The sequence below is a fragment of the Eptatretus burgeri genome, chromosome 11 (assembly GCF_056783735.1).
Source record: "Eptatretus burgeri isolate ZD-2024b chromosome 11, Ebu_testis_v1, whole genome shotgun sequence".
Classification (NCBI taxonomy): Eukaryota; Metazoa; Chordata; class Myxini; order Myxiniformes; family Myxinidae; genus Eptatretus; species Eptatretus burgeri.
In genome coordinates, this window is record NC_140971.1 from 58,250,251 (window position 1) to 58,276,129 (window position 25,879).

General features: G+C 46.2%; 1 protein-coding gene across 3 annotated transcripts in view; it reads left to right on the forward strand.

Annotated features, from left to right (window-relative positions):
- The window catches only part of LOC147017174 (uncharacterized), a 97,409-nt gene extending 84,319 nt beyond the window's left edge, over nt 1-13,090 (forward strand). Inside the window, exons 22-26 of one of the 3 annotated variants that reach the window (XR_015049382.1) lie at nt 4,795-4,855; nt 7,259-7,530; nt 8,525-8,673; nt 11,090-11,194; nt 12,368-13,090. Coding sequence is in view for 1 of the 3 variants with exons in the window: in XM_085846613.1 (XP_085702739.1) it covers nt 4,795-4,855; nt 7,259-7,389 (192 nt within the window). In the remaining 2 variants the exon portion in view is untranslated. The other 2 variants (XR_015049383.1, XM_085846613.1) reach the window with 2 other exon arrangements.
- Nucleotides 13,091-25,879: the final 12,789 nt, after the last annotated feature.

Sequence of the window (25,879 nt, forward strand, 5' to 3'; positions counted from 1 at the left end):
GCAAAGGGTTAATTTGGTTACCGCGCCGGGTCCGCTGGACGGCTCTTACAAGGTCTATGGCGCGCTTCGCGCACGGCCTGCACGTGGGTATCTGCGCGATTGCGATCCGGCGCGAGAACGTTCCACGTTGGATACAAGCCGGCCACCTGGACGGCAAAAATGAAGGCGAGTGTTTGAATTTGAAATACAGGGGTCCCCATGCGTGTGCGAAGCTCCACATGCTGCATGCCGCGTGTTCTGTTCGCGGAACGCGTGGAGCGGGTTTCCGGGACGATATGCTCAGGCTGGCCTGCACGGCAAGCCGCGCAGGTTCGGCGTACGAGTGACGTCATCAGCCCGGACTTCGCGGCGCGAGCTTCGGGTTAACGGCACACGTTGACGCGCGTGGGGAATTCCCCAAAAGTGAGCGCTTGTTGTAATTGGCAGGGCGACGACAAGGCCTCAATTAATTATCGGCCATCGGAGGGGACGTTATTATCGCCCATAGGGACGAGTGAGTGAGCCGTAAACCACCGCCTTGGCGGTACAAAAAAAAAAAAAGAAGCAAAAAGCCTCGCTCCAAGTCCACAGCCCGGCAGGAATGTGGAAAGCATCCTGATTGGGCAAAGGAAGCACGAGTTAGTGGGAAGGGTTATCGTTAGATAGACCGGCCTCATGAGGCATGAACAGTTCCTCATGGGGCCCGTGGAGTAGTTAGAGGGAGTTTAGTTTAGATTTAGAATGGGAAACGGATTTTTGAAGACATTGACAGACATGGAATGTGTCGTGGGGACGTTGATTAGCTACGTAGATTAAAAGGAACGTGCATTAGGATAAGGGATGACGCGGAGCACGAGTTAGTTAGGGGGATTTAGTTAGCAAAATGGCAGAGTGTGGAGTGTTGGTATGAATTCAAAAATGAAAATATCTGTACAACGAATGAGTATGGGTCAGCGGGCCCGAGTGAGTGAGTGGAGTGAATGGGGAATGCATGGTGCGAATTACTGAATGGGGGGGGAGGAGTGAAGCCCACCCAAGTGACCCCGGGGTCAATGTAATGTTAGTTAGCGGGTTAGTAAAATTTACCAAAAGGAGGTCGTTTTGTTGTTTGTGAGGAAAGAAGGCTCGAAACCTGTTTTGTAGTGTGCAGGAGTCCATGGACCGGCTGGGAGCGTGGCTGTTGAAAGGTGAGTATCGAGTAGAGGGCACCGGACTAGTCGGCCAGAGTAGGCCAAGGGTCCAAGGGACCGGGATAGTGTAGTGGCCATGGGCGACCCTCGGAAAGAGGCCCGAAGTGCCAAAATGCCACGTAGGCATCGGTGGGGGGCAATGCCGGGAAGGGCAACCCCCTACGTTCATCGGGAGCTGGTCGGCTCGGAGACAGCCTCAGGGCCCGGGGGTGCCGTAGTTTGAGATTCGGCGGAGGGGGAATCCCTGCCATGTGAGCTATACTGCCCAGCCACAAAATTGTGCAAAAGCACAAGTGAAAATTTGAGGGCTCAGCCCAAAGTTATAATGAACACCAACACAGGCGACGGGAATCATGGTTTTTAGAACCTATAGTTTAAGGTGACAAGCGTTTTGGAAAGCCCCGGGGTAGTTTAAAGTTAATAAATGCTAGGACAGATAGGAAATGTACCCCTTCGCAACATCCATCCCTTCACTCTCAGTAGGTCGCTGGACTCACTGTGGAGAAGACTGCTGAATTATGTGGGAGGCCATTCTGAGGCTTTGTTGGGCCTCGAGACAGGACGCTGGCCTCTTCCTTATTCCCCTCCAAAAAGGATTTTAGGGTTTGGGAGTAGGCTAGGTTGGCAGGCTAGGTTAGCCGGACAAAGACGATAATGCGGGTTAGGGAGACGAAATTAGAGAAGAAACTAAATAAAAAAATAAAAATGGGCTAAATTTGGTTGTTTTGTTGTTGCAAATTAAGACAGTGGGTATGGACAGAGACAGGCAAAGGCGATGGGTTGGGGGGAGACCATAGTTTAGGTCCGAGCCCGTTTTCTGAGTGGCCGGCACCACCGCACTCCCTCCACAAACCCGATGGAACCAGACCAGAGGCCGGCCAGCATCCTATGCCGGCCTGCTTGTGCTGCATTTGCTGGTCCACATTGCCTTGCCTTGCCATGCCTTGTTTGCCTGCCTTTGCCATAACCCCATGCCTGCTACCCTTTTTGCATTGCCCCTGTGCCAACCATCTATCCATGTGTGCCAGGAACATCTTCAAGTGTGTTTGCAAGGACTACCCCAGGGCAGCCACACCATGGGGACTGCAATTGTGCAGCTCATGTGCCCATTTTGTGTTTTTTGCATCCATCCATTTCACTGTGCCAGAGACTTCTTTTAAGCCAAGATGATTGACTGTGCAATGACTTTTACCTTTTCTTCACAGATCACAGGTCCTGGGCCATGGTTAGTGTAAATATTAGTTAAGGTAACAATTGTAAATAAGTTTGACCCACCTGTTGTTTGTCTTAGCGCCGGCAATGTAGTTAAGTTGTCCATGTGAGTCTGTTCGTTTAGTTACGCAGCGCACTAGGTTATTTATTTTTGGGACATGTATGAAAAAAGTCGCACTCAAGGATCCGTAGGTAAATCGTACTAGGGGAGAACTTACACATGCTGGTCACACACAAATTTGACGACTCGGGACGAGTCTGTAAAAAGGGGAGGGGGTAGTGTTGCGAATCTGGAAGTTTACTGCACTCAACATTCAGGTCCCCATAGATCAGTTATATCGGTAAGTATGTGTTTCTAGTTAGGGTCCCGTTCCTCGTCTAATGGGATTTCGATGTTCGTGCGCTGCAGAGTTATTTTGATAGTTAGGGTTTTCTTTTACATTTTTCTTTCAACAACAACAATGCCATCTTCACTCTCACAACAACAACGCTCTGCTCACGGCATTCTTCCAGAGCTCGCCAGCGAGCGCGTGTGTGGGCGGGGCTAACAGGGGCATGGCGTCCCTCCTTGGCCAGTTGGCAAGGAGCGGGCGTCTCGCCCGCCCCGTTTCCGACTCCACACGATCGCCATTACGCACGCGGCCAGAGGTGAGGCGGTGGGTGGAGCCACAAATACCTCCGCTCGGGACCCCGCCCAGAAGGGTGGGAGTTTCCCCACCTACCATGCGCTTGTCCAATGGAGGGCGGCCAGGGAATCGTTCGATGGTTCCGACCAATCAAGAGGAGAGTGGTCAGGAGAAGAGGCCCCTCCCTCCTAGAGAGGAAGGGTGGTGATTTTTTGGGACAAACGCGAAGAGATTGGTCTGATCCTGTCGCCGGCGTCTGTCTCATCTCATCCCCACGCTCGCTGATCTGCTTGAGCGAGGAGAGCAAAGATAATTGCGGCGGATCTGCTCGAGCGCAGAGAGGAGGAATTTGTGCCTCGTCTGCTCTCATCTCGCTGGCGCCTGGTTTGTCAGCTCGCTGGCGCCTGGTTCGTCTGCTGGCAGCTCGCTGGCGCCTGGTTCGTCTGCTCGCATCTCGACGCTGGGCTGGTCGCCTCTCGACGCCGGTCTGGTTCGCTCGTCTTGGCCAAGCCGCACGAGGCTGGAAGGTCCTTTTTCTTTCTGGGTATTTGTGTGTGCGTGTGTATGTCCTGTGGGCACCCTCTTTAAGTAGAAACTGGATAAGTGCTTTTGCTTGTACATTACATTTCATTTCTTGTAGTCGGTTAACTCTGCTCCTTGCGTGCTCCCCCCTTCCCCCCATTATAAATAAATCCCCTGTTACATGTATCAGCTCGTTTCTGTATTTTCTTCATTGGCTTAGCATGGTGCATGTTGGTGAATTAAAACGGCCGTTGCTGCTGTAGATGTACGTTTGGATCGACGGGACATTGGTAACCATCCGCTCTGGTTACACACGGTTCGAGCATGCTAATGGCTCGACTCGTACGAGTGCCGTCGAGGGTGTGAATCCTCGGTAGGTCACCACGTGGTCCTCCAGGTATTTTGAAGATTGGCACATAACCCTATTCCACGTAGCTGAATTATTGACGATTCACGGTCCTGTAAGGGATCCGTACCTCCGGAGTTTTCCGAACGGTACGATCTAGATCCCAGGTGTTCGGTAGAGTCGACCGTACTGCTCCACCTAGCGGTCGTGCTCGCAGCCGATACCGGGATCCACAACAATAGGTCACATGTTGGTATGGCAGCCGTATTGGATTAAAAAAAATTGGACATCTCCAAAACTGCTGAAAAAATATAATGGAAACTTGGCATTTGTGATCAACTCCCCATGGGGTATATGGAGTGATAACGTCAATGGTGAAGTGGTATTCCAGCCATAATTAGTTGAATCAAAATCCTTATCTCGAACTTCATATATCTGATCTGTGACCCAATGTGAGTGAAGAATTAAATTTATGATGTCATTGGCGTGGTCTGGTGGCCATATTGGATTGTAAAGAAAAACGTTAACAAAATCTTCTCCAGAACTGCTTCACAGTTCGTTGCAAAACTTCTTATATATTGATGGACTCGCCATGGGGAATATAGTTTAATAAATTTTTCATTTTCAATTTTGCCTTCATGTGCAAAAAAGTGGTCATGAATTATCCTAATATAATCAATCAATAGAGCTACGCATAATGGCAATCTACGTCACAAAGAGGGTGCATGGATGATCTGGGGACACCGGCTATAATCGTGGCATGTTCAGTTAACGATGGTATTTTTGTTCAGAATGAGTGCGTGAGGTGAGACTGTGCTCTGCCGAGTGCTGTTCTCATTATGTTTTGTCATGTCATGTCTCATGCGATTTCAGATTGATGTTTTATTCTGAAGTAGAATTCTCCATATTTTTTTTTCAGTCGACAACTGACCATGAAGCAATGGACACCAGTACGGATGGTGAAGTGTGCACTGGCAAAGGTAAGAAAAATATCTAATCGTTCATATTTCTCAAATTCACAGCAATAGAAACAATCTTCATACGTCAGAAAACCCAGTGCAAATATAAGAAAATGTGTAATGCTCCTCTCGGGTGAGTCAAATTTTAATTGTCAAAACAAACAACACAGTAAAACTCACAATAATGTTCTGATAGTGATGGTTTTCATTGTATTGTTCGTGGAATTCCATTTCGTGTTCCTCTTGTGACACTTCTGTTTTTGTGCAGCACGTGACTTTTTCATAATCATTTTCATGGTGCATCATTGGTTAAGGGGTGTAGCTTATGAAATGTTCCCCTCCAGGTTAGAGCAGGAATTTGTAGTTTGTTCAGCGTGCCAGCGATAGCTAATCTACTCTTCGTGAAAGACGCCCTTGGATATTTAACGTCCAACTAATCTCAGCAGACGGGAGGCAAAGTTGAACGTCCTTCCGAGGGATGACACACATTGATGAATTGCCCTGCCTGCGAAGTACCAGGATCACAGTTTATTGCTTGGCTGAGATGCAAACCTCGGCAAGACAGCTCACATGTAAGTGTGCATACGTCGATGCAACCCTGCAAGCCTGTTGTTGGCTTCGTGGTTCAGGTGGCTGGCTTGAGATCTTTAGCCCCTATCGGTCATTGAATTAACACCAGGTGGGGTTGACTCAGCCTGTCATCCTTCGAAGGTTGGTGAAGTGAGTACCATTGTGCTGGAAATAGGGACATTGCATCATCGGCACAGCCGCGCCCTCAGCCAATGATGCTACCTGCAGCCGTGTGCATCATACGAAGGAGGAGGAGGCAACCCTGCCAACCTGCTTTTGTGATTTTTCCATGAAGAATGTTCATATTACTCTCTGGATTGCTTGAGTCAGGCTGATTAATTATGAGGATGGTTCGAAGAGAGCTGAGTGTGGATTATTTGGAGAGACAATTTTATTAGTTGTGTCAAATTGAGAGAAAGTTAAGATAACAGGTTTCCACTCGACCCAATTTGCCATCTGAGCTCACATTTCAAGTGAGCTCCATCATTGGGGTGTGACTTACTGCCACCCAGAGGTAAATGACAATTTGAAGGTGTTTTTTTTTTCTTCTTTTTTCCGGACACCATTACTCGACGACTTAACTTTGTCTGATCAGTGCGAAATTGCCCTTTCTGGATAGCCTAGAGCAAGGCACATTTACGCTTAATTTACGCACATTTACGCATCTTGGGTGAAATTGTATTGGAGAAAAAAAATTCATGACGTCTTTAGTCACATGGTTCAGAAGCCATATTGTTTTGAACATTGAAACCTTCAAAAATCTTCTGTGAAACATCTGAATAGGTACGAAATTTTACAGCTTTAACCACCTATCCAGGACGAACAAAAAGTTCTCCTCTTTTGACATCATAGGTCACATGGTTTGACAGCCACATTGGATTTACCCTGAAATCTCGAAAGATCATCTTCTCCAGAACGGCTTCACAGATCAAGGAGAATCTTCAGCAACATGTTCACAAAGCTTGGCAGATACTAGAATGTTTACCAATAATTAATAGGTTACGTGGTCTGGCAGGCATATTGGTTTGAACAAAAATCTTGTTAAAATATTTCTCTTGAACTGTTAAATCAATTGAGGTGAAACATCCCAGTTATGATTCAGTAGTCATGGGGAGTATATGTGTTAAATTTCAACCTGAATCGATGCATGATTTGGCAGCCAGAATTATTTAATATTTTGAATCTGGGTTCAGGAATTTAAATCAAACTTAGTGCAAGTATGTGTGATGATGTAATAATCTGAGCAGCGGCATATCTTGCAACGTTGCTACGTCAGAGTGTCGTTCTATTATTTTTTTTCTGTTTCAAAATTCATGTATAATTTTCTTGTTTTGCAAGTCCATGGTAAAGAATGTATATGAAACGTGCTGAATGGAAATGAACATTATGCTTTTTGTTACAGATTAACAGCATTTCCTTCAGTGAACATGAACATATAAATATGGTCATGAATCCATTGATTTGTTCTAAAGTTAATGTTTTTGCACCAAACATGCTCTGAGTGGGGCAGTCACATTGAAATTTTACTGAAGTTTAAGATCAAGTAAATCTTTAAAACAATGATGAGAATTATATTATGGAATAAGAGAATGAAGTGATGCAGCAAAAAAATATCCACAATTTTCAATGGGATGTGTTTTGCCAAAACTTGGAGGTCATATTTCATTTTATAGATCAGCTTACTGATGATGCAGAGATTCGTTTCACAAGTACCTTATTACAAAGAAAATGTTTTTTTCTTGGGGGGGGGGGGAGAGAATAATATTTCCCCTTTTATACAGTTGTTAGGTTTTGATGTTTTAGCAAGACCACATCACTTGATTATGACCCAAAATCTGTGTGTACCTTTTGCAGTGAAGTCACGAAAAAAGCGTTCTTTCCTAAATCGTTTGAGAAAGAGGATATTGAAACTGTTCAGCAAACGCCGTTCATCATCAGAGGAAGATGAAGAAGTTCAGAGTGATTCGACTGGGGGAAGTCTTTAATTCATCAGAAGATCATCATCATCAGAAGACGAAAAAGTGAAGAGTGATAATTCACATTAACAGCGGCACAGCCATGCTCCCGACAATAATGCAACCAGCATCCACAGACTCCATCCGAAATGATGATTCACTTTAAGAAAGGTGGGTATTGAGGCCAACATATGATAAAATTCCCATTTTTATTAATCTGTCTGACATACCATTTCACCAACACAAGAATGTTTTTTGTGACTGCTTTCCAGTGGAGGATGCTCTGAATGACATTTTTTTTCCTCTGCTCTGAATGACACTTCCAAAGCAATGGATACAGATGTTTTGGTTTTCTTTGTTCTCGACTCTTGGTGTCCCCTTCTGACCATGTCGATTGTTAATGTTGTGTGTTCAGTGCCATGTTTTCTTGAGTACCTGTTTGCTGATTTTGATCTCAGATGCTTTACCTCTGCTGTTTTGGCCTACAAATAGACGTGGTAGGGTTAGAAACATTTATCCCCACTGCGCCTACTCCTCTTTCCCATTTAACCATCAACTCGTATCCCTATTCATTGTTTTAAGGTATTGATACTGCTTTTAATTACGGGTTGATATTGATAAGTACGATGACAATCTTTAAAATATGTCAGGATAATTTTGGAGAAATGTTTTGCAGAATCCCACCCCAAACATAAGATCATTCTCTGTTATCCTCATTTAAGAATTTAAATTTGAGAGATTGTGCAGTTTGAAGCCTTGCTCGAGGTTTCAGAATTTTTTTCTTCAAATTTCTGTTTCATGATTTGTACAAGGATTGTTGTCTTTATTGTGTGGTCATTTGGCATCAGGAAACATGACATACAAGTATGAACCACAGTTTTTTTTTTACATTGTATTTCATGGCTGGAACAGCAAAGCCACAGAAGTTGAAATGGCATTGAACTGATTGTGGGGCAACAGTTTGACACAATAATCAAGGGAAGTAATGAAATGGAAAAGAGGAGTAGAGGAAACACAATAACGTACAAAAAGAGACTTGCATCAGTGAGATGGGACTACTTGTTTAAATATCGGAAAATGTTGATCAGCTGATCGCAAAAACACAATCCCAAAATAAAACAGAGCGAAAAAGAACATTGTCACTTTGTCAAATTTGACCAAACAGCTGTCAGCTGTGGCGGATTTCAGTTCATCTGAGATGGGAGACGACGCGATATGGGAGTGCACCAACACCTTGAATCCCTGGAGGGAAGAGTGACATTGAACTGCTTCAGGAAGAGGATTCTAGGAATGTGAGAAAAGTGGAACGAAAAGGTAAGTCTGGAATTCACTTTAACTCGGATGGTTTAACTAGAATAACGTGTGTATACTAGAGATTCTGGGGAAGGTTGGAAGACTTGGTGAGATAGAGTCGGAGAGGTGGTTAAAAATAAAATAATTAGGGGCCATTGACCAGTCTGCTATGTGAGTGAGACAGGCATTCTGCTTTTGCCTCATTGCAGGAAATGCCGTTAATGTTAAAAGCTTCTGATCTCTCTCACACACACACACACACACACACACACACACGCACGCACGCACGCACACACACACACACACACACACACACACACACACACACACACACACACACACACACACACACACACACACACACACACACACACACACACACACACACGATGTAGGTGTCCTCAGGCCCACCCATAGGTGAGAGCAACACTCTGTTGAATGATGCACAAAGGTCTTGTGGGGTGTGAGTACAGGAAGCCCTCCAATATCTCATGGATTAGGTTCCTGGAAAATGCTGTGATAGTTGAAACAGCAATCGTGGAAACCAAGGGCCAATGGCAAAGTGGGGGTTCGGTTCCTGGGCTTCGAGAAGATATCGAGGAAGATTGACATTTGCCATAAATAAACACATGACTGTTGAAATAAACATGAAAACTCAATAAACACAGTGTAAACTAGAAGGGCACACGGTGGAGCGCATACCTCTGTTTTGCAATGCCTGATCCATGTGAACATATCAGGCCCAATACATTTTTGGTGTTAAAAACCTGTTCCATAATAAATCCCTTCGCCTCGATTTGCTTCCTGAGCTGTGCATGAGAATGTGTGTTTGAGAATGGGGGTTTGAATCCGGGAGTCGGAAATTAAGTGTTTGGCTGTAATGTTCGAATACGGAGTTGGAAAATGAACGTTTGGTGATGAGATGTGAAAGATAATGAAGGTTTACGAATGTGGAAAGAGTACAATGGGGGAAGATTCTCCCTACGATCATTGACCCCACAATGGCAGCCTATGCAGATGCCGCATTTTCTCCTCGAACCAACTTATACAACAACTCAATCGTTTCGCCCAATGTCGTAATTTTTCTCTGGCTTTTGGCACAACTAACTTTGTCCATCACTCCACATTTGGGCTCATTAAAAACTGTGCGCGAGAAACACCACAAGCCTCGTAGTGGGAGGAAATCGTTCACACACGGGATGGGATGTAAATCTTCCCTGCTTGGAGACCAAGGATCCAAGATGACATAATCTTCCAGAATAATCCTGTCTCGTTGGTGTTAAAGGCCTGTTCCATTATAAATCCCATCGCCTTGATTTGTTTCATGAGCTGCACATGAGAATGTGTGTTTGAGAACAGGAGTTCGAATCCTGGAGTCGGAAATTAAGTGTTTGGCAATAAGGTTTGAAAACGGAGTTAGAAAATGAACGTTTGGGAATATGGTTTGAAGGATAATGAAGGTTTGAAGGACAATGAAGGTTTATGAATGAGGAGGAGTGGAATGGGGAAGATTCTTTAACGTTTAAATTTATTACAACATTTTATTTCCCATTGGACCCGACAATTATTGACCCTGTAATGGTGGTCCATACAGATGCCAAATTTTCTCCTTGAGCCAAACGATGCAACAACTCGATCTTTTCGCCAACATCATAACCTTTCCCTGTCTTTTGGTACAACTAACTTTGTCCATCACTTTACATTTGGCTCATTAAAAACGGTGTGAGAGAAACATCACAAGGCTCGTAATGGAAGGTAACCGTTCATGCACAGGACGCAAACGATGACTCATCTCAGCTCAAAAACCACAATTGGTCGAAATGACATCCCACGATAACAGAATCGGAACACAATTGGTTTCCTGCAATTGGTAGAAACCCGTGATAGTGGAACCCACAATATTAGAGGGTTTCCCACTGATGATTTAGAATGATGCGAAGCATGTGCAGTATGCGGATGGCTTTGCAGACTTTGCTTTGCTATGTGGGTTGCACAGCAGGTGTTGGTGGCCGACATCAAGGCCTAGATATTCAAGTGAATGGACCTCATCCTGTTGCTGTCCATCTTGATTTTTTTTTTGATGATTCTTTCAGAGCAACAGAATAAGACTGAAATGTCCCAAGATTTAAAGGTTTAGATTTGAATCAATTTCAGATCAGGAGAGAGTGGTACAGCTGATTTCTTCCTGTCATTGGGATGTGGGTACTGCATGATGTAATAGTAAGTTAGCTGCAAAAAGGAAGAGATGGTTTTCCTGAGCATCGGATGGTTGGTTTCTGAAGATGACAAACAAGATTTGGCCCAAAACACTTCCTTGGTGTACTCCAGCCTCTTCTGGGAGAGGAGGGGAGGGGATTTATTGATAGCAAAGTGATGACTGTTTTGGTGCAGGCATCCTGAAAGCCAGGTATGAAGTCTTGCTCTCTCTCTGCCACAGGTAGGAGTGAGCTTGGAAAGATGAGCAGAAGTATGCAAACAAGCTCCGCTCTGGTATGTCTTGGCCAGGATTCGAACCACTAATCTCCCAGACTCGAAGACTTTGGTACGTGCTGCTTCATTGCTTCATGCTCAGCATTTAGGCCTAAGTCACATTTGCCACGGCAGCCGTGGGGTCTCCAAAATCTATGGCCACTAGCAATTATACGGCAGCCTCAGTATTTCCACGGTCACACAATGTAGCAGTCACATATGTTTTTATTTTTCGGGGAGCTGCACGGCGTATTTATAAATTGTGGAGACCGAAAACGTAGGGTTGCCGTACGGTCTTTGATTTGATGTCGCACGGTGACCTTAGGGCGTTCCTGCGGCGGCCATATAATTTTCAAGGCAGACGCAAGGTGCCCGCAAGGCGAACGTGTGGCCAGATGGACGGTAACGAATGGGTTAATTTTTTTATTTTTTTTTTACCAGTTTTTTTTTTCGGCTTGTCGAATTGCTATGGCAAATGTAGAAATGAAAAAAGTTATAACTCCGCGTTATAATTCCACGGCGACCTTACAGCCTGTAAAATATAGCCATACGGCGTAGGGCCACCTTGAGGCCACCACAGAAACTCTGCGGCCGCCGCACGTTTCTGTCAATTCAGAGGGCGTATGGCCGCTGTATCCTCGCCGTAGAGCAAATGTGACTTAGGCCTTAGGTCTTAAATTGTGGAGACCGAAAACGTGGGGTTGCCGTACGGTCTTTGATTTGATGTCGCACGGTGACCTTAGGGCATCGCTGCGGCGGCCATAGAATTTTCAAGGCAGACGCAAGGTGCCCGCAAGGGGCCCTAAGGCGAACGTGCGGCCAGATGGACGGTAAAGAATGGGTTAATTTTTTTTTAACAAGTTTTTTTTCGGCTTGTCGAATTGCTACGGCGAACGTAGAAATGAAAAAAGTTATAACTCCGCGTTAGAATTCCACGGCGACCTTACTGCCTGTAAAATATAGCTATATGGCGGAGGGCCACCCTGAGGCCACCTCAGAAACTCTGCGGCCACCGCACGTTTCTGTCAATTCAGAGGGCGCACGGCCGCCGTATCCTCGCCGTAGAGCAAATGTGACTTAAGCCTTAAAGAGATAGAGCATGGACAAACAACGCTGGGAAGGCAATTGCAAATCCCCAAGTATAACTCTGTCCAAGAAACTGCCTCGGCGGTACCAACCCCTAACAAATCAAATCATGCAAACAAGCCCCTCACACCATTTTTTTTTGACTTTGGTCGTTTTTCAGAACAATGCTTTACAGAAAGCAAAGAATAATATCCTGAGAAAAGACAAGAAAAAGTGATGGAAAAACAAAACAAGTACCAGCTCCATCAAAGCTAAGTATTTTTTATTCAGCTAAAAAGTAAAACATGTTTTCTGTCATTTTTCACACCACCTATGATTAAAATACAGTTCTGGAAATGGTCGAAATTCTCGTGCAATGACTCTTACCTTTTGTTTTTGGATGTCAGGAACATTTTTTTGTATGTCAGGAAAAACACTGTCAGGTAAGTAATTGGAAGATGGAGATCATCTCAAGAAGACTGCAGCAAAAGCCAATGAAGCCTTTGCAGCTCCTGTGTGAAGCGGGGCCATCGCCGTTAAATACAAAACACACAGGAAATGGCTCTCTGTGCTGAGGCGCGGCGGTGATGGTGAATTGTTAACCCTCAGCCAGACAAAGATCCCCGGAGGGTTAATCGTGTTAAGTGAACCACTTCAAGGATGTGTGAACCATTTTGTGATTCTTGGAGGAATGTGCAGTGTGGCCTGAACATTACTTTACCTCTCCTCAGTAAAGCATTCGCTTTTAAATTGTTTTAATATGCAGGTTTAATTTTCAGTACTGATCAGGAAGTACGATTGTACTCCACGTGTTCGAATGGCATGGGGAAAAATGGCCACCCATTCAAATGTGTACAAAATTATACGCTTAAAAACTAAGAGAGTCAACTCATTTAAAGGACAAACATTTTATTCTGAAACATTTTCAATACTAACAAGATTGAAAAACACACCAAAATACATCGTCAACACACCAGATCAAAGATCGCAAAATCGCCACTTTGTTCATCCCCAAAAAGTTGACAAATGCCATCGTGCTGAGTACAATAATGGCTGAAACATAAACAATTATTCCAACAGAAAGAAGAGACATTCTCTCTTGGATATTGCACCTGTACCAAAAGAAAAATTAATTTTTTTAATCGGATTAAAAAATTTATACACCACAAAAGTGCACTGAGGAATGTCGCGTTGGCAGGACAACACATTGCGTGGTTTTGCACTCTTGTAGAATTTGGTCGCCATTGCTTTGTGGAGATGGATGGTGATTTTTCGCTTTTCTTCTTCGTCTTCCTCTTTTCTTGTGCTGTAGTCCTGCATAAATGCATGTGACCGACATTCACCCACATTTTTGTTTTCCAGCACAACATTTTTCAGCACAATTTACATTTTTGTTTCCAAATAATTTTTGATCAATTTCAGTCATAGGCAAGAACTTTTCAAAAAATTTCTTATAATAAATGATGGAGTCTGGCTGGTCCATACCCAGACTCCACCACTGTAGATGTATAATATATCATCAGTTCATTTAAGTTCTCTCAGGTCCATTGTTGGTTGGGGGCCCATTGTGGCTTCGTTTGTCTTATGCTCCAAGGGCAGTTTGCATTTTGGTAAGATTCGGCCTTGTACCTGCTTCATGATTGTGGGGAAAAGGACCGTGTTCACGCGAATAAGTTTTTCTAATGTTGGCGATGGATATTAGAAAGTTTCTTCAATGACAAACTCAGGATTCCAATCCAATTCCAAGCAAAACATCATACCCTCCACAGCCTGCAGCTATTGACATTGACACAAAATTATTCTTCTTCTTCTGCATGCTTATGGCAGCTTGGTTTCCGGGTAGCTATCATTTTGTTTGGGTGCGGCTGTGCCGCTGATACTTTGCCCCTCTCCCAGAATACTGGTACTCATTTTGCCGACCTCAGAAGGATGACAGGCTGAGTTAACCACAATCAAATACCACCCGTCACTTCGCTGACAGGAATACTGAAAGGGGGGGGGGGGTCGGAGAGAGAACGGGGAAAGTGAAGAGGTGGAGGGGAAAGGAGAGTGGTGGGAGGGGGGAGTGGAAGACAGTGTGAGGTGAGAGGAAGGGAAGGCAGACGTGAGGTGGAGCGTCAATTACAATTCATACTGTTTCATCAAAATGATTCTGCGTTGAATAACAGTGAAGATGGAAAGAAATTATGTCTGAAATCCATTTTCTACTGGTCATACTATATTATAAACACGACCCAGAGACAAACACTGCTCGGACACATCCAAAGATAAACTACCGTCCAGGCAAGTCCAGAGACAACCTCCTGTCCTTGAGTAGCCTTCACAGAAAAACATTGCATTTATTGAGACGTTTCAGGAGTATGTCCACAATAATATTTATAAACAGCTGCCAATCATGATGTGACGGGTGAAAAAACAAAATTGGCACTGCATGCACCCTAACGGAGCAAGCACCGCTCACTCGGGGTGACGGAGCATGCACCGCTCGCTCGGGGTGACATGGCATGGCAAAAGTGAGTGAACAACCCCTCCCCCTCCCTTCCCCCCTTCCTCCTCCTCCACTCTTTCCTTCTTCCTCCTTCTCCCTCTCCCCCTCCCTTCCCCTCCCCCTTTCCCTTTCCCCCTCCCTTCCCCTCCCATCTCTCCTCTCCACTCCCCCTCCCTCCTCTCCTTCACCCTCCCTTCCCCCTTTCCTCTCCCCCTTTCCTCCTCCTCCTCCCTCATCTCCTCCCCCTTTCCTCTCCCCCTTTCCCCTCTCACCCTCCCCCTTCTCCCTTCCCCCTTTCCTCTCCTCTCTCCCCCTTTCTCCTCTCACCCTCCCCCTTTCCTCTCCTCCCTTTCCTCTCTCCCTTTCCCCTCTCACCCTCCCCTCCTTCTCCCTTCCCCCTTCTTCCCCTTCCCCTTCTTCCCCTCCCCCTTCTACCCCTCACCCCTTCTACCCCTCCCCCCTTCTTCCCCTCCCTAACGCTCGAGGTGAGATGTTAGTAATTTTTCGTTGCAGTAAAAATATATAGGGGTGAGTAATTTTAGTCAGTCATTTGAAAAGCCGTTATCACTTTGATAACTAGAGGGGGAGCACTCGGTAGAGTGCAAAACCGCCGCCAATACTGCTAGGTCACTCAAGTGAACCTGATATCCTATTCATTCAATTTGACGTTAACAGTGCTCAGAGTTATAGTTTGCAACTTTCCCTTTTACTTTTAACTTTTCATACTCAATTCATTCGTCATAACTCGATTCTTTGAGACAGAAATTGATTTTACGTGGGTATATCCACCTGAAGTTCCAAAATCAGCCGCAATTATAATTTTGGCATGTTTTTGTTGGAAATCACTTTTAACATGTAGAAATGCAAAAAAAAAAAAAAAATCGAAATTTTTTTTCAAATTGGCCGCCATAGCGGCCATATTGGATTTTGGGCCAAGTCCAAAATCTAATGGCATGATCCTTGGACCAAACCTAATCACCCCACCAAGTTTCGTCGAAATCCGTCGAGGAGTTTTTCCGTAATACTGTTCACAAACAAACAAACAGAAACGGGTGAAAACAATAACCTCCGATCTTCGATGGCGGAGGTTAATAAATATATTTCTAAAGTAGCAGTAATAATACTTTTTTTTTAAACAAATATAAGTCCACAAGCCAGTGAGTTGTATTCTTATCACTGTGGTGTGATAATGGTGATGGATGCTCTTGGTACCGTCATTTTGATGGGCTTTACACCAGTAACTAGGTTACCAATTTGTAATTGGTACTCAAATAATAAAAGGCCAAACATCATCGCGGGAAGAAGAAGAAGAAGAATATTATTATGATGAAGAAGAAGATGAAGAGATATATTTCCCCGCCCTGTTTCTCAGTAACCGGAAACAAAGTTCTGCTCATTTATCGATTTTCCCGCGAAGGCTGTTTCGGGTTTCTCTTCACCGAAGTCTCGTCTGTGCTCTCAGGAGTTCCCTCGCCATTGAACGTGAAAATTCGAGGCAAGTCTGGGGAATTCGTCCTGGGGTGCCCGCTTACCGCGCTCAGCCTTCAGCGAGTGCAGGCCTTTCGTGGATCCTCGCCTTGCCTTGTGCTGCTCCCCCTGGTGAGGCCGCGCTTCTCCTGCACGGACGGCAAGGCAAGACGCGGGCCTCGAGGTTGCGGCATTTTCCTCGGCGTTTCCGTTGTGTTACGGAAGCTTAACTTTTCCGTTTCCTCGATGTCTCCAGGAATTTCGTCTGTCCTCGGATTGTTTATTTAAACAGGTATTGGGGGAAGAACGTTTTTCCCGGGGGGGGGGGGATTGTTTCCGGGATAATGTTGAACACTGATAAAGGTGGCGACGTGAGCAGGTAGCTTTGATAGCAACATTTGTACATGCCGAGATAAAATACTGTTGTGGCCACGGGTACCGAGACACGAGCTTGTCACTCAGGGGGAGTAATCCCCTGTTGTCCGGCCCTGGCAAAGAACCAATGTTATCTTGATTAGATTTTAATTAGGGCGGTGAACGTTTTAACCGCTGGTGCGTGCCGACTATTTTTGGTCAAATCTGTGGTAATTACCTCCCAGTCCATGTCGGTTCGGACAATGCGAGACCAATGGAAGGAAAGGCCAAACATGGACAGGCTGGAAGTCGACAAATAATTTATTAATAATAAAATAAATGAATACAAAAAAACTTTATTTTCTGAGGTAAATAAATGAATAAGTTTCAAAGCAACCGAAATGAATAATTACTCAGGAAAAATCAATCAAAATGCCAGGAAAGAGACAGAGAGCAGATGCTTATCGGGGGTTGACTTACAGCTAAACACAGACAAGGGTACCCAGCAGATTTTTCTGGGAGGCGGTGGGAGGAAGAGTCGTCTCGCTCACCAGAGAGTAGTCGTCCGTGAAGTGAAAACGTCCTGAAATGTGTGCGTGCGTGTCACGTCCGTCGCCAGCGAACAGCCTTGAACGCCAGTCGACGTCTGGGAGGGCACCGAGATCGTCTGTCGCGGGTTTAGACCCTGGTGCTGTGACACGGGCAGCTCCTCACACTTCACAAAACTGGTGACGTCCAGTGACCCACACGGTCCGTCTGTGACTGACCCGCGCCTCACACGTTGGTGACCGACCCGTGCCTCACTCGGCGCTGCTCACACCCACATGCGCACCACACCGCACGCTCGCTTGCTCAGGCACTGTGAAGGACAAATTGCGAATTGTCTCGTTGGCGCTGGTCAGACACCCACTCGCGTACCACATGCTCGCTTGCTCACTTGCGGGCTTGCACGCTTCCTCTCTGGCTCGCTTCTTCCCTCGCACGCTTACACTTGCTTCTTGCTCGCTTCTCGTGCGCTTCCTCTCTCGCTTACTTCTCATTTTCTCTTCTCGCGCTTACTTCTCCTTTTCTCTTCTCACGCTTTCTTCTCCCCTCAGAACTGACCTCCAATTCCTTTTTATACCTGCGGCCCGTCTCGGCGGCCACAGAGTCCCCCCAAGCTCACCCGCCCCACTTGTGCACCGTTACCATGACATCCCCTGCACTCCAAAAAAAGGCGGGCGTTGGCGCTTGCGAAAGAAATGTGTGCATAAACGTTGCTGAGGAAAACTAAGGGTGGGCACCAGCGCTTGCGAAAGAAATGTGTGTAAACATGTCGTAAAGAAAAAAGCTTCCCATAAGAGAGGGGATCTATTCTTCACCCTTCTGAACGCATCACATTTAAAATCCCATGAGACATGGGGATGGGGCTCATCTGAACATGCATTTTAGGAAATAACTGTCTGAGGACCTGGATGTGTGGATGCATTCATCAGACCGGATTCTGAAATCCGTAACAATACAATCTGTGCATCGCATATGAATTGACGTGTTTTTCAAAAGCGATGGATGTCAGAGCATCTGGAACGAGGAAATAATGAATTACCAACCTCGGGGGTGAGAGACAGAGACAGAGACAGAGACAGAGACTCAATGCCAGGTCAGTGGTTCGAACCTCAGCCGAGGCATATCAGAGAGTAAAAACCGTACGTGTTGCTTGACGCTCGGCATTTAAAAGGATAGAGCACGGACAAACAATCATATGGTGGTAACCCTTGATGGGCTTAATGGCTGCCTCCTGCGTTGAAATTCCTTCTCAGGGAACTCTTATTATTTATTACTTACGAAATCTTTAGATTTCGTAAGTATATTAATGACTTCCGTCCTCTGTTTGTTTGTTTGTTTGTGTGTTTGTGTGTTTGTTTGTAGGCACAATAACTCGAGAATGGAAGAAGCTACCAATGTCAAATTACACCAGGTGATTCAGGAGGGTGATGGCTAGCGCTAATTAGATTTTGGTCAAAATCAAAGGTCAAGGTCACAGTGAGGTCAAACATAATTCCGTAAATTCATGTTGAGAAATGGAGTATTTTTGCTTCGGTCGACGTTATGAGTTCGTTTTAATTTCGATTTTAATTTTGTCTGGTTTTTGCGATCGCTTGGGACGTTTAAAACTCGGTTGTCAAAATTATGTTAAAAATCGGATGTTTTGGAGACGTTTTAAGATTGTATAAAAAATATTTCACTCGCCGCGTCACAGCTCGTCACGTCGTGCAGCGCGCTCGAGCAGAGGCGTCCTTGATCACGTAAAGGTTTTCCGTGTGCGCGCTGACGGTGTTTTCAATAAAGATCGTGTTTAAAAGTCATTTTTTTTATCCCAATAAAGGTTATCGTCGCATGCCTGACTCGCGAAGCCGTCGGATTATGTAAAGATTGTTGGTGAATTGCCGAATATTACGGTTTTGTGACTTTGATAAAATAATATTAAATAATTGCGTGGAGAAATGGAGATTTTTGCTACGGTCGACGTTACGATTTTTGATGGTTTGGTACAGAATCATCGTAGAAACTTCTGGTTTGCGTCGTTACCTTCTCTAGAGACAGCTTTTATTGGACAAGGTCAGAGGTCAAGTTGACGATTTCGCAAGTACCAGTCTATGACTGCTTGTTAATTTATTTATTTAATAGAAGGGGAGTGGCGACTTTTTGCTTGTCTTTGTTTGTATACAGGATAGCTCAAAAGTTGTGGACTAATCCGGATTAAATTTTGTGGACACGTTGGGTGTGTGACAAGTACGAACTGATTCGATTTTGGTGAAGATCCGGATCCGTATCCGCCGACTAGAATTTTTAAAGTGATTCTTCACCATTGAGAGATTGGGCCAAAAGCGATAAATAGCACGATATCTCAAAAAGTTGTCGACGGATCCGGACGAAACTTTGTGTGTGTGTGTGTGTGTGTGTGTGTGTGTGTGTGTGTGTGTGTGTGTGTGTGTGTGTGTGTGTGTGTGTGTGTGTGTGTGTGTGTGTGTGTGTCAAGGACGCATTGATTCGATTTTGGTGAAGATCCAGATTCGGATCTGATAATTACCTCCACCTTATGTTTTCACCCCCTTTCTGTCTGTCTGTTTGTCTGTTGTGTACATGATATCTCAAAAAGTTGTGGACAGATTCGTGTGTGTGTGTGTGTGTGTGTGTGTGTGTGTGTGTGTGTGTGTGTGTGTGTGTGTGTGTGTGTGTGTGTGTGTGTGTGTGTGTGTGTGTGTGTGTGTGTGTGTGTGTGTGTGTGTGTGTGTGTGTGTGTCTGTGCGTCTGTGTGTGACACGAATTGATTCGATTTTGGTGAAGATCCGAATCCTGATTTTTTAAAAGTGATTCTTCACCATTGAGAGATGAGGCCAAAAACGATATAGTCCTGTATAGCATGATGTTTCAAAAATATAATGGGCCCGATATGTTCTCATGGATCAGGCATGACGTGGCAGAGGTATGCGCTCTACCGAGTGCCCTTCTAGTTTGTTGGTGTAAAGTGATTCTTCACCATTGAGAGACAGGTTTAAACTGATATATGGCATGATATTTCAAAAAGTTGTGGACTGATCCAGACGAAACTTGGTGGACACGTTGTGTTTGTGGCAAGGGCAAATTGATTCTATTTTTGTGAAGCTCTGGATCCTGATACGAGTGTTATTTAATTTTAAAGTCATTCTTCACCATTGAAAGTGCCAAGAACGAAACATAGCATGATATTTCAAAAAATGATTGGGTCCAATCTGTTCTTGTCGATCAGGCAATGTGTGCTGGAGGTATGCACTCCATTGAGTGCCCTTATTATTATTATTATTATTATTATTATTATTATTATTATTATTATTATTATTATCATTATTATTTTAAATTCTTACTGAAACGTGTGAGATTATAAACTGGTAAGAGTTTGCGGTTTAAATGACACAGGTCCAAGTGTGTGTCATACAGTGATTGACGCGTGACCTTGTTCTTTATCGAATGCCTTGCGTGTTGCGTGGGTAGAATCCTATCTGCGATGGTAGCTTGCATGATGTGTTTTGATAACAGCCAGAACACTGTCGAGCCACATTATGGGAAATCGTGGTATTGCAAAGTCTTTGTGATTTTGGCTTTTGGTGCACCTTCGTGTTATTTTTGATGTTGCTTCATGTGGCAGAGGTTTTGAGTGTTTTGTTTGGGTGTACTTCATGCTTATTGGAAGGTTTAATTTCTGGAATGATTATAGGATCATCGGCATTTCTCTATGAACCGCCTCACCACTTTATCCGCATGGTTTCTTGATGCCGTGGATCTCTGCTTGTCGGAGACAGATGACTTATTTCTTTGATGTTGTGATTGCTGATGCTCTGAAAATTGAGGTATCTCATTGAACAAGAAATATCAAGCAATTTGTGGGGTTTTGTCAGGATCTTTATGTGATTAGGTGGTTAAAAATGTTTTTTTTTTAAGTTACCATGTCTATCAATGTTTGTTTTGTGCCTATAAATGTATAGGTAATACATATATATTGTTGTGCGCCGGGGTCGGTGGCGAGAACGACCACGAGGTGGGGAAAGCTTGCGTCCTCTCCCACCAAACTCCCCGGAATTGTAGGCCATCGTTTGGATAACTCCGCGAGCCGGCGGGTCGTTTAACTGACCGTGGTTGCCAATATTTCAACCGCGTCGCGTAGGGTCTATTTGTCAATAACCAATTTACCGAATTAACTACGCGATTTCAACTACTGGGGAAACCACGCCCTCGGCACGTCTTGCTCGAACCGGATCACTCTACCGACTGCGGTGGAGTTCCGACGACCAACTCCGGTTCAGGTGCAGCCGAGCAGAAACTGCCAAAGCCGTGCCGGCTGGAATGAACGGATTATCGGGGATAAAACACTGCCTAAACTCAGATCCGAACCATGCTGGACCAATTGAAGAAGGGATGGAAACGAACTGGGAACATTTCTAACAAGTTTTATTTACAGTAAATGAAGACACAAAGCAAGATTTAACGTGAATATGCAAGAAGTATTTACAATGATCCAAAATCACTTATTCAGTTCAACTTAAAGACGGGCCCACACGCAGACACACACACACACACACACAAATGAAAAGAAACCCAGAGTTCTTTATTGGACCCTCGCAACTGAGGAGGGAGACAAGCTGTGGGTCAGAGTTCGGTTGAGTACCTGGCCTTTGGAGAAAGGGGGTACTCCATGCTGCGGCGCCTGACAATGGTCGCTGGTTTGATCCCCAGTCGCACATGTGGGACTCGAGGTTCGTGGCGGAGCTCGTGTGGTGAGTAGCGGGGTCCACGGGGGGGGGGGGGGGTCGGAGTTGCCCCTTCCTTCCTTCCTTGTCGAGGGCCAGCAGAGACACGTTCGACGCCTCGACGGCCTTCTTAACAGCAAAAACCCCTTTCGTGACAGCAAAAACTCTCCAAGACCCCAAAAAGACTCCTGTCTCAGAGTGCTCGGGAATTTATGGACCTCCCTCAGCGGGGAGCGGCCTTGGTGAACACACCTTGCTGTCCGCCTTTGATTGGACAGGGTCCCTTTCTGGCATACCTTTCCGGGGCGGGTCCTTGGCTCTTGCCGGGAAACCCCAGCCACTCTTCCACGCGGGTTCATACTTGACGAGTAACAGTATCAATGTTGCAAAGGTTGTCGTGAAAGAGTTACAACGTTCGTTGAAGCTGAGAAACCGGAACCGCGAGATCTTGCCTTGGCACGTCAGGGTGCGAGAAGGCAAGCTGGTTGGTGTTGGATCGTGATTGGCCGAGGGGTCATGCAGATGGGATGGTTCGTTGGATGTAAAGATGTAATAACCAAACTGAAAAGAAATTGCAACGCACGCCTTTGATTCTCCCACTAGACAAAAGGAAAGGGATCTGATTACACACATACTTAACAACATAACTGACTTTGGGACATCTGTATGTTGAATGCTTATGGTTTTCAGATCTGTAACGAGAGAGATGTATATACATGTGTGTATGTATATGTATATATATGTATATATATATATATATATATATATGTATATATATATATATATATATATATATATATATATATATATATATATGTATATATATGTATATATATATATATATATATATAATATATATTGTTGTGGTTGACGAAATTCGCAAACCACCATTCAGGTCCCGTAGGTGAGATATCTCTGTAAGTATATGTGTAGTTAGGCCCAAACCCGTTGTTTAGAGGGAATAAATGTCATTCATTCCGGCTGCGACCCTTTCAGATAGCCGTTTTTCTTTTACTATCTTTATTTTGGACCAGCCGCCATTACTACCACCACAACCACCACCAAGCACGTCTCAACAGCCATCACACAACAACCACCAACCGCAACGCCGCTTCACAACAACAGCCACGACCCTTGCCGTCACATCTCGCTCTCGCAACCATCGCATCACCGCCATTCCCGCGCCGCTTGTGGGCACCGATCCTGGACTCGTACAGGGCGCGCACCGAGCAGCGGGTGCAAAAACACCAGCCTTTCCGAGAAATCGGATCAAGAATCATTCACGCCCACTTTTCCTCTGTCCAATGGGGAGCCAGCCAGAGGTGGAGGGACGAAGGTGAAGGAGCGAAGCCCCGGGGGCTATAAAGGGCCGCGTTCGCTCGCCGAAAAGGCAGTTGTTGAGGGAGTTTCTGAATCGGGAGAGAAAAAGAGTTTCTGAATCGCAGTTGGACGGAGTTGAGAAGAGTGGAGAGTTGTGGCGGCGGCGAAGGCAGTCGTGAGGGCGCTCGTGTCAGAGTCGGGGAGCTGCGGAGAGGGGAGGCCGGTAACGCGACCGAGGTCGCGGTGGAGTCGCTCGTCGCGGGACCCAAGCCAGCGAGATATCCTCATTCCCCCGAGCATCAACAACCCCCTCCTGTTTCCCCCCCGTGCTGAGATAGTGTGAGAAGGGGGCCCTGTTCCCACCCCATTCCAGGCAGTGCCAGCGAGGCCCGTGGAGTCGGGGCGCCACCGCCATTTTGCGGATCATCACCAGACGGGTTGGCTCGACGCGGTCTCGGCCCCAGGCCCGTCTGCCCCCTCATCGTTGAGGGTGGCCCCTTCCTTTTTCTTTTGCTTTGAGTATATGTGTTGTCGGCGCCGTCTGTGAAGTAAAACTGTATAAGTGTTGCCGTGTGCTCGGTAGTCGGTAGTAGATCTGCATTGTGTCTCTTTTGTTGCATTTGCTTTTTGTGCAGAATTGTAGTGTTACTTTTACATTTGCTTTTTGTGCAGAATTGTAGTGTTACTTTTACATTTGCTTTTGGTGCATAATTGTATATGTGTGCTTTCCGTTTGCCGCGGAATAAATGTGCTTTATGTTGAACTGTTTTTCCCGTTTCGCTTCGTCTTTTCTTTTATTGAATCTCCATCTTACTTCACGTGAAGGGTTGGTCGTGGGCTAAATACGCCCAATAATTAATCGAACCGTCGAGGTTGACGATAACACCCCTCGGTTATCCCGATAGTACGGAACGGGTCGCTTAAAGTGGCCCGTGTCCGAAGTCGACCTGCGGCGAGGTGCGATCGCCCGGTCTACCCTCCGTGTGGGTACTTAGGTAGGTCGAATTTGGCGAGCAACCCTATCCCACGCGCGGGGCCGATTGGCACGATCGTGGTGAGGCCGAAAGGCCCACCCGTGACTAGTTCCCGGCGTTGGTCCGAGAGGGTCACGACGGGATTGTCCGTCCGGTGGGCGACGTGCCGCGATTCGAGTTACGTGGCCGCTCGCACGCCGGCGGGCGCGAATCCGCAACACTGGTGTCAGGTCGTGAGATACAAACCCATCCCCCTCCTCGCGACACTGGTGTCGGAGAACGGGACAACGGGCTCTCCTGTCTCCAGCTAAATTCACGGGAATCGGTCCAGGGGTGAGAGGAGCGACCCCCGATTCCCTCCAAATTACGAGCGATTCAAATTAACTCTTTACGAGAAATAAGATGGCGTCTCAAGGCGAGCGGGAGCCGGGGGTATTAGAAATGGATTTAGAATGTGGAGAATCCATGGTCCAGGATGAAAACCCCGTGCAGGAAATGTTGGTTGTGCAGGAACACGAACTCCCCCAACTGAACCCAGAGCCCGAAATAGGTGTGGCGGCGGCCGCGGTGTATGACACCTCCCCTCCCCCTCTCCACCAAAACCCCCCGATCCTTGCCGAATTGGCTCACCCAAGCGCACCCGACATGGCCCAGCTATGCGCCATGCTGGCGGCAATGACAGCGAGGATGGATACAAACACAAATGAAATGAAAAACGAAATAAAAGGCATGAACTAAAAGATGGATGCGAATACACAGCAAATGAATGAAATGGAAACAAACATGAAGGAAGAAATGAAAGAGCTGCGGGGTGAGACGCAGAACATGGGCCGAAGCCTGCAGGCGGGCATGAAGGCAGTGACCAGGGAGCTTAAAATGGCGATGCCACGTGTGGGAGCGAACGAGCTGGGAGGGAGTGCAACGGCTGTCGGGCCCGCGTTGGAGGCAGGTAAGGAGAAAATAATTCGGGGGACGTATTGGGCAAGAAGCGTGACGGAGACGTGCACGAGGGAGATAAGAGACGAGGTGAAAGGAATTGCGAGGGAGAGAAAAGAACAATTAAGACGGAAAGCAAGGATGAGGCATGGAGATCGTGAAAGAGCAAGGAGTGAAACACAGGGAAGGACGGGAGCGACTTAAGGAGAAAGCAAGGTTGACCTACATAAAGATAAGGGAAAGACGCCAGAAAGAAGCAGAGGCTAATAGACACGAGGGGACAACAGAAACGAATAAATGTACAGACACGGGAGATGGGAACGATAGAGGAAAGACTACACGATGAAAACGGGGTGGAAGAAACTAAAGACGAACACACACACACGGAGGTGGTGGAGGATAATGGGGGTGAGCTGGCGGACCGTGCAGGGACCCGGTGCGAGCAGCGGGATAGCCTCCTCCAGGAACGAGGGGAGGGAGTATGCCCCCTTGAGGCGAGTCACGACCAGGTGGGTTCGGTCGTGCTTTGTGAGGTTGAGGGGACGCGTGCTGTGGACAGGTGCACGCCGAGCTTGGGGGGTATAGAGGCCCCGGAGACCCTTGTGGGGACACGAATCCCCAGTGTGGTTGTCCCGGTGTGTGTGGTGTCGAGGTGTGTGTTCACGAGTGTGGCGAAATGCGTGCTGCAACGCACGCATAGCGCGGGTGCAAGGGCGTGTGTGAGAGTGACCGGGTGGGTGACAAAGACCCCGTGTGCGGAAGCGACCCCGTGTGAGTGGTGTGGTGGTAAGTGTGCAGAAGATCGTGCTTCCCAGCACGCCGTGTGTGGATGAGGCACCGCGGGCGAGTGCCCCCGCGTGTGTGAGTGGTGTGGTTTGTGTGAGGGAAAT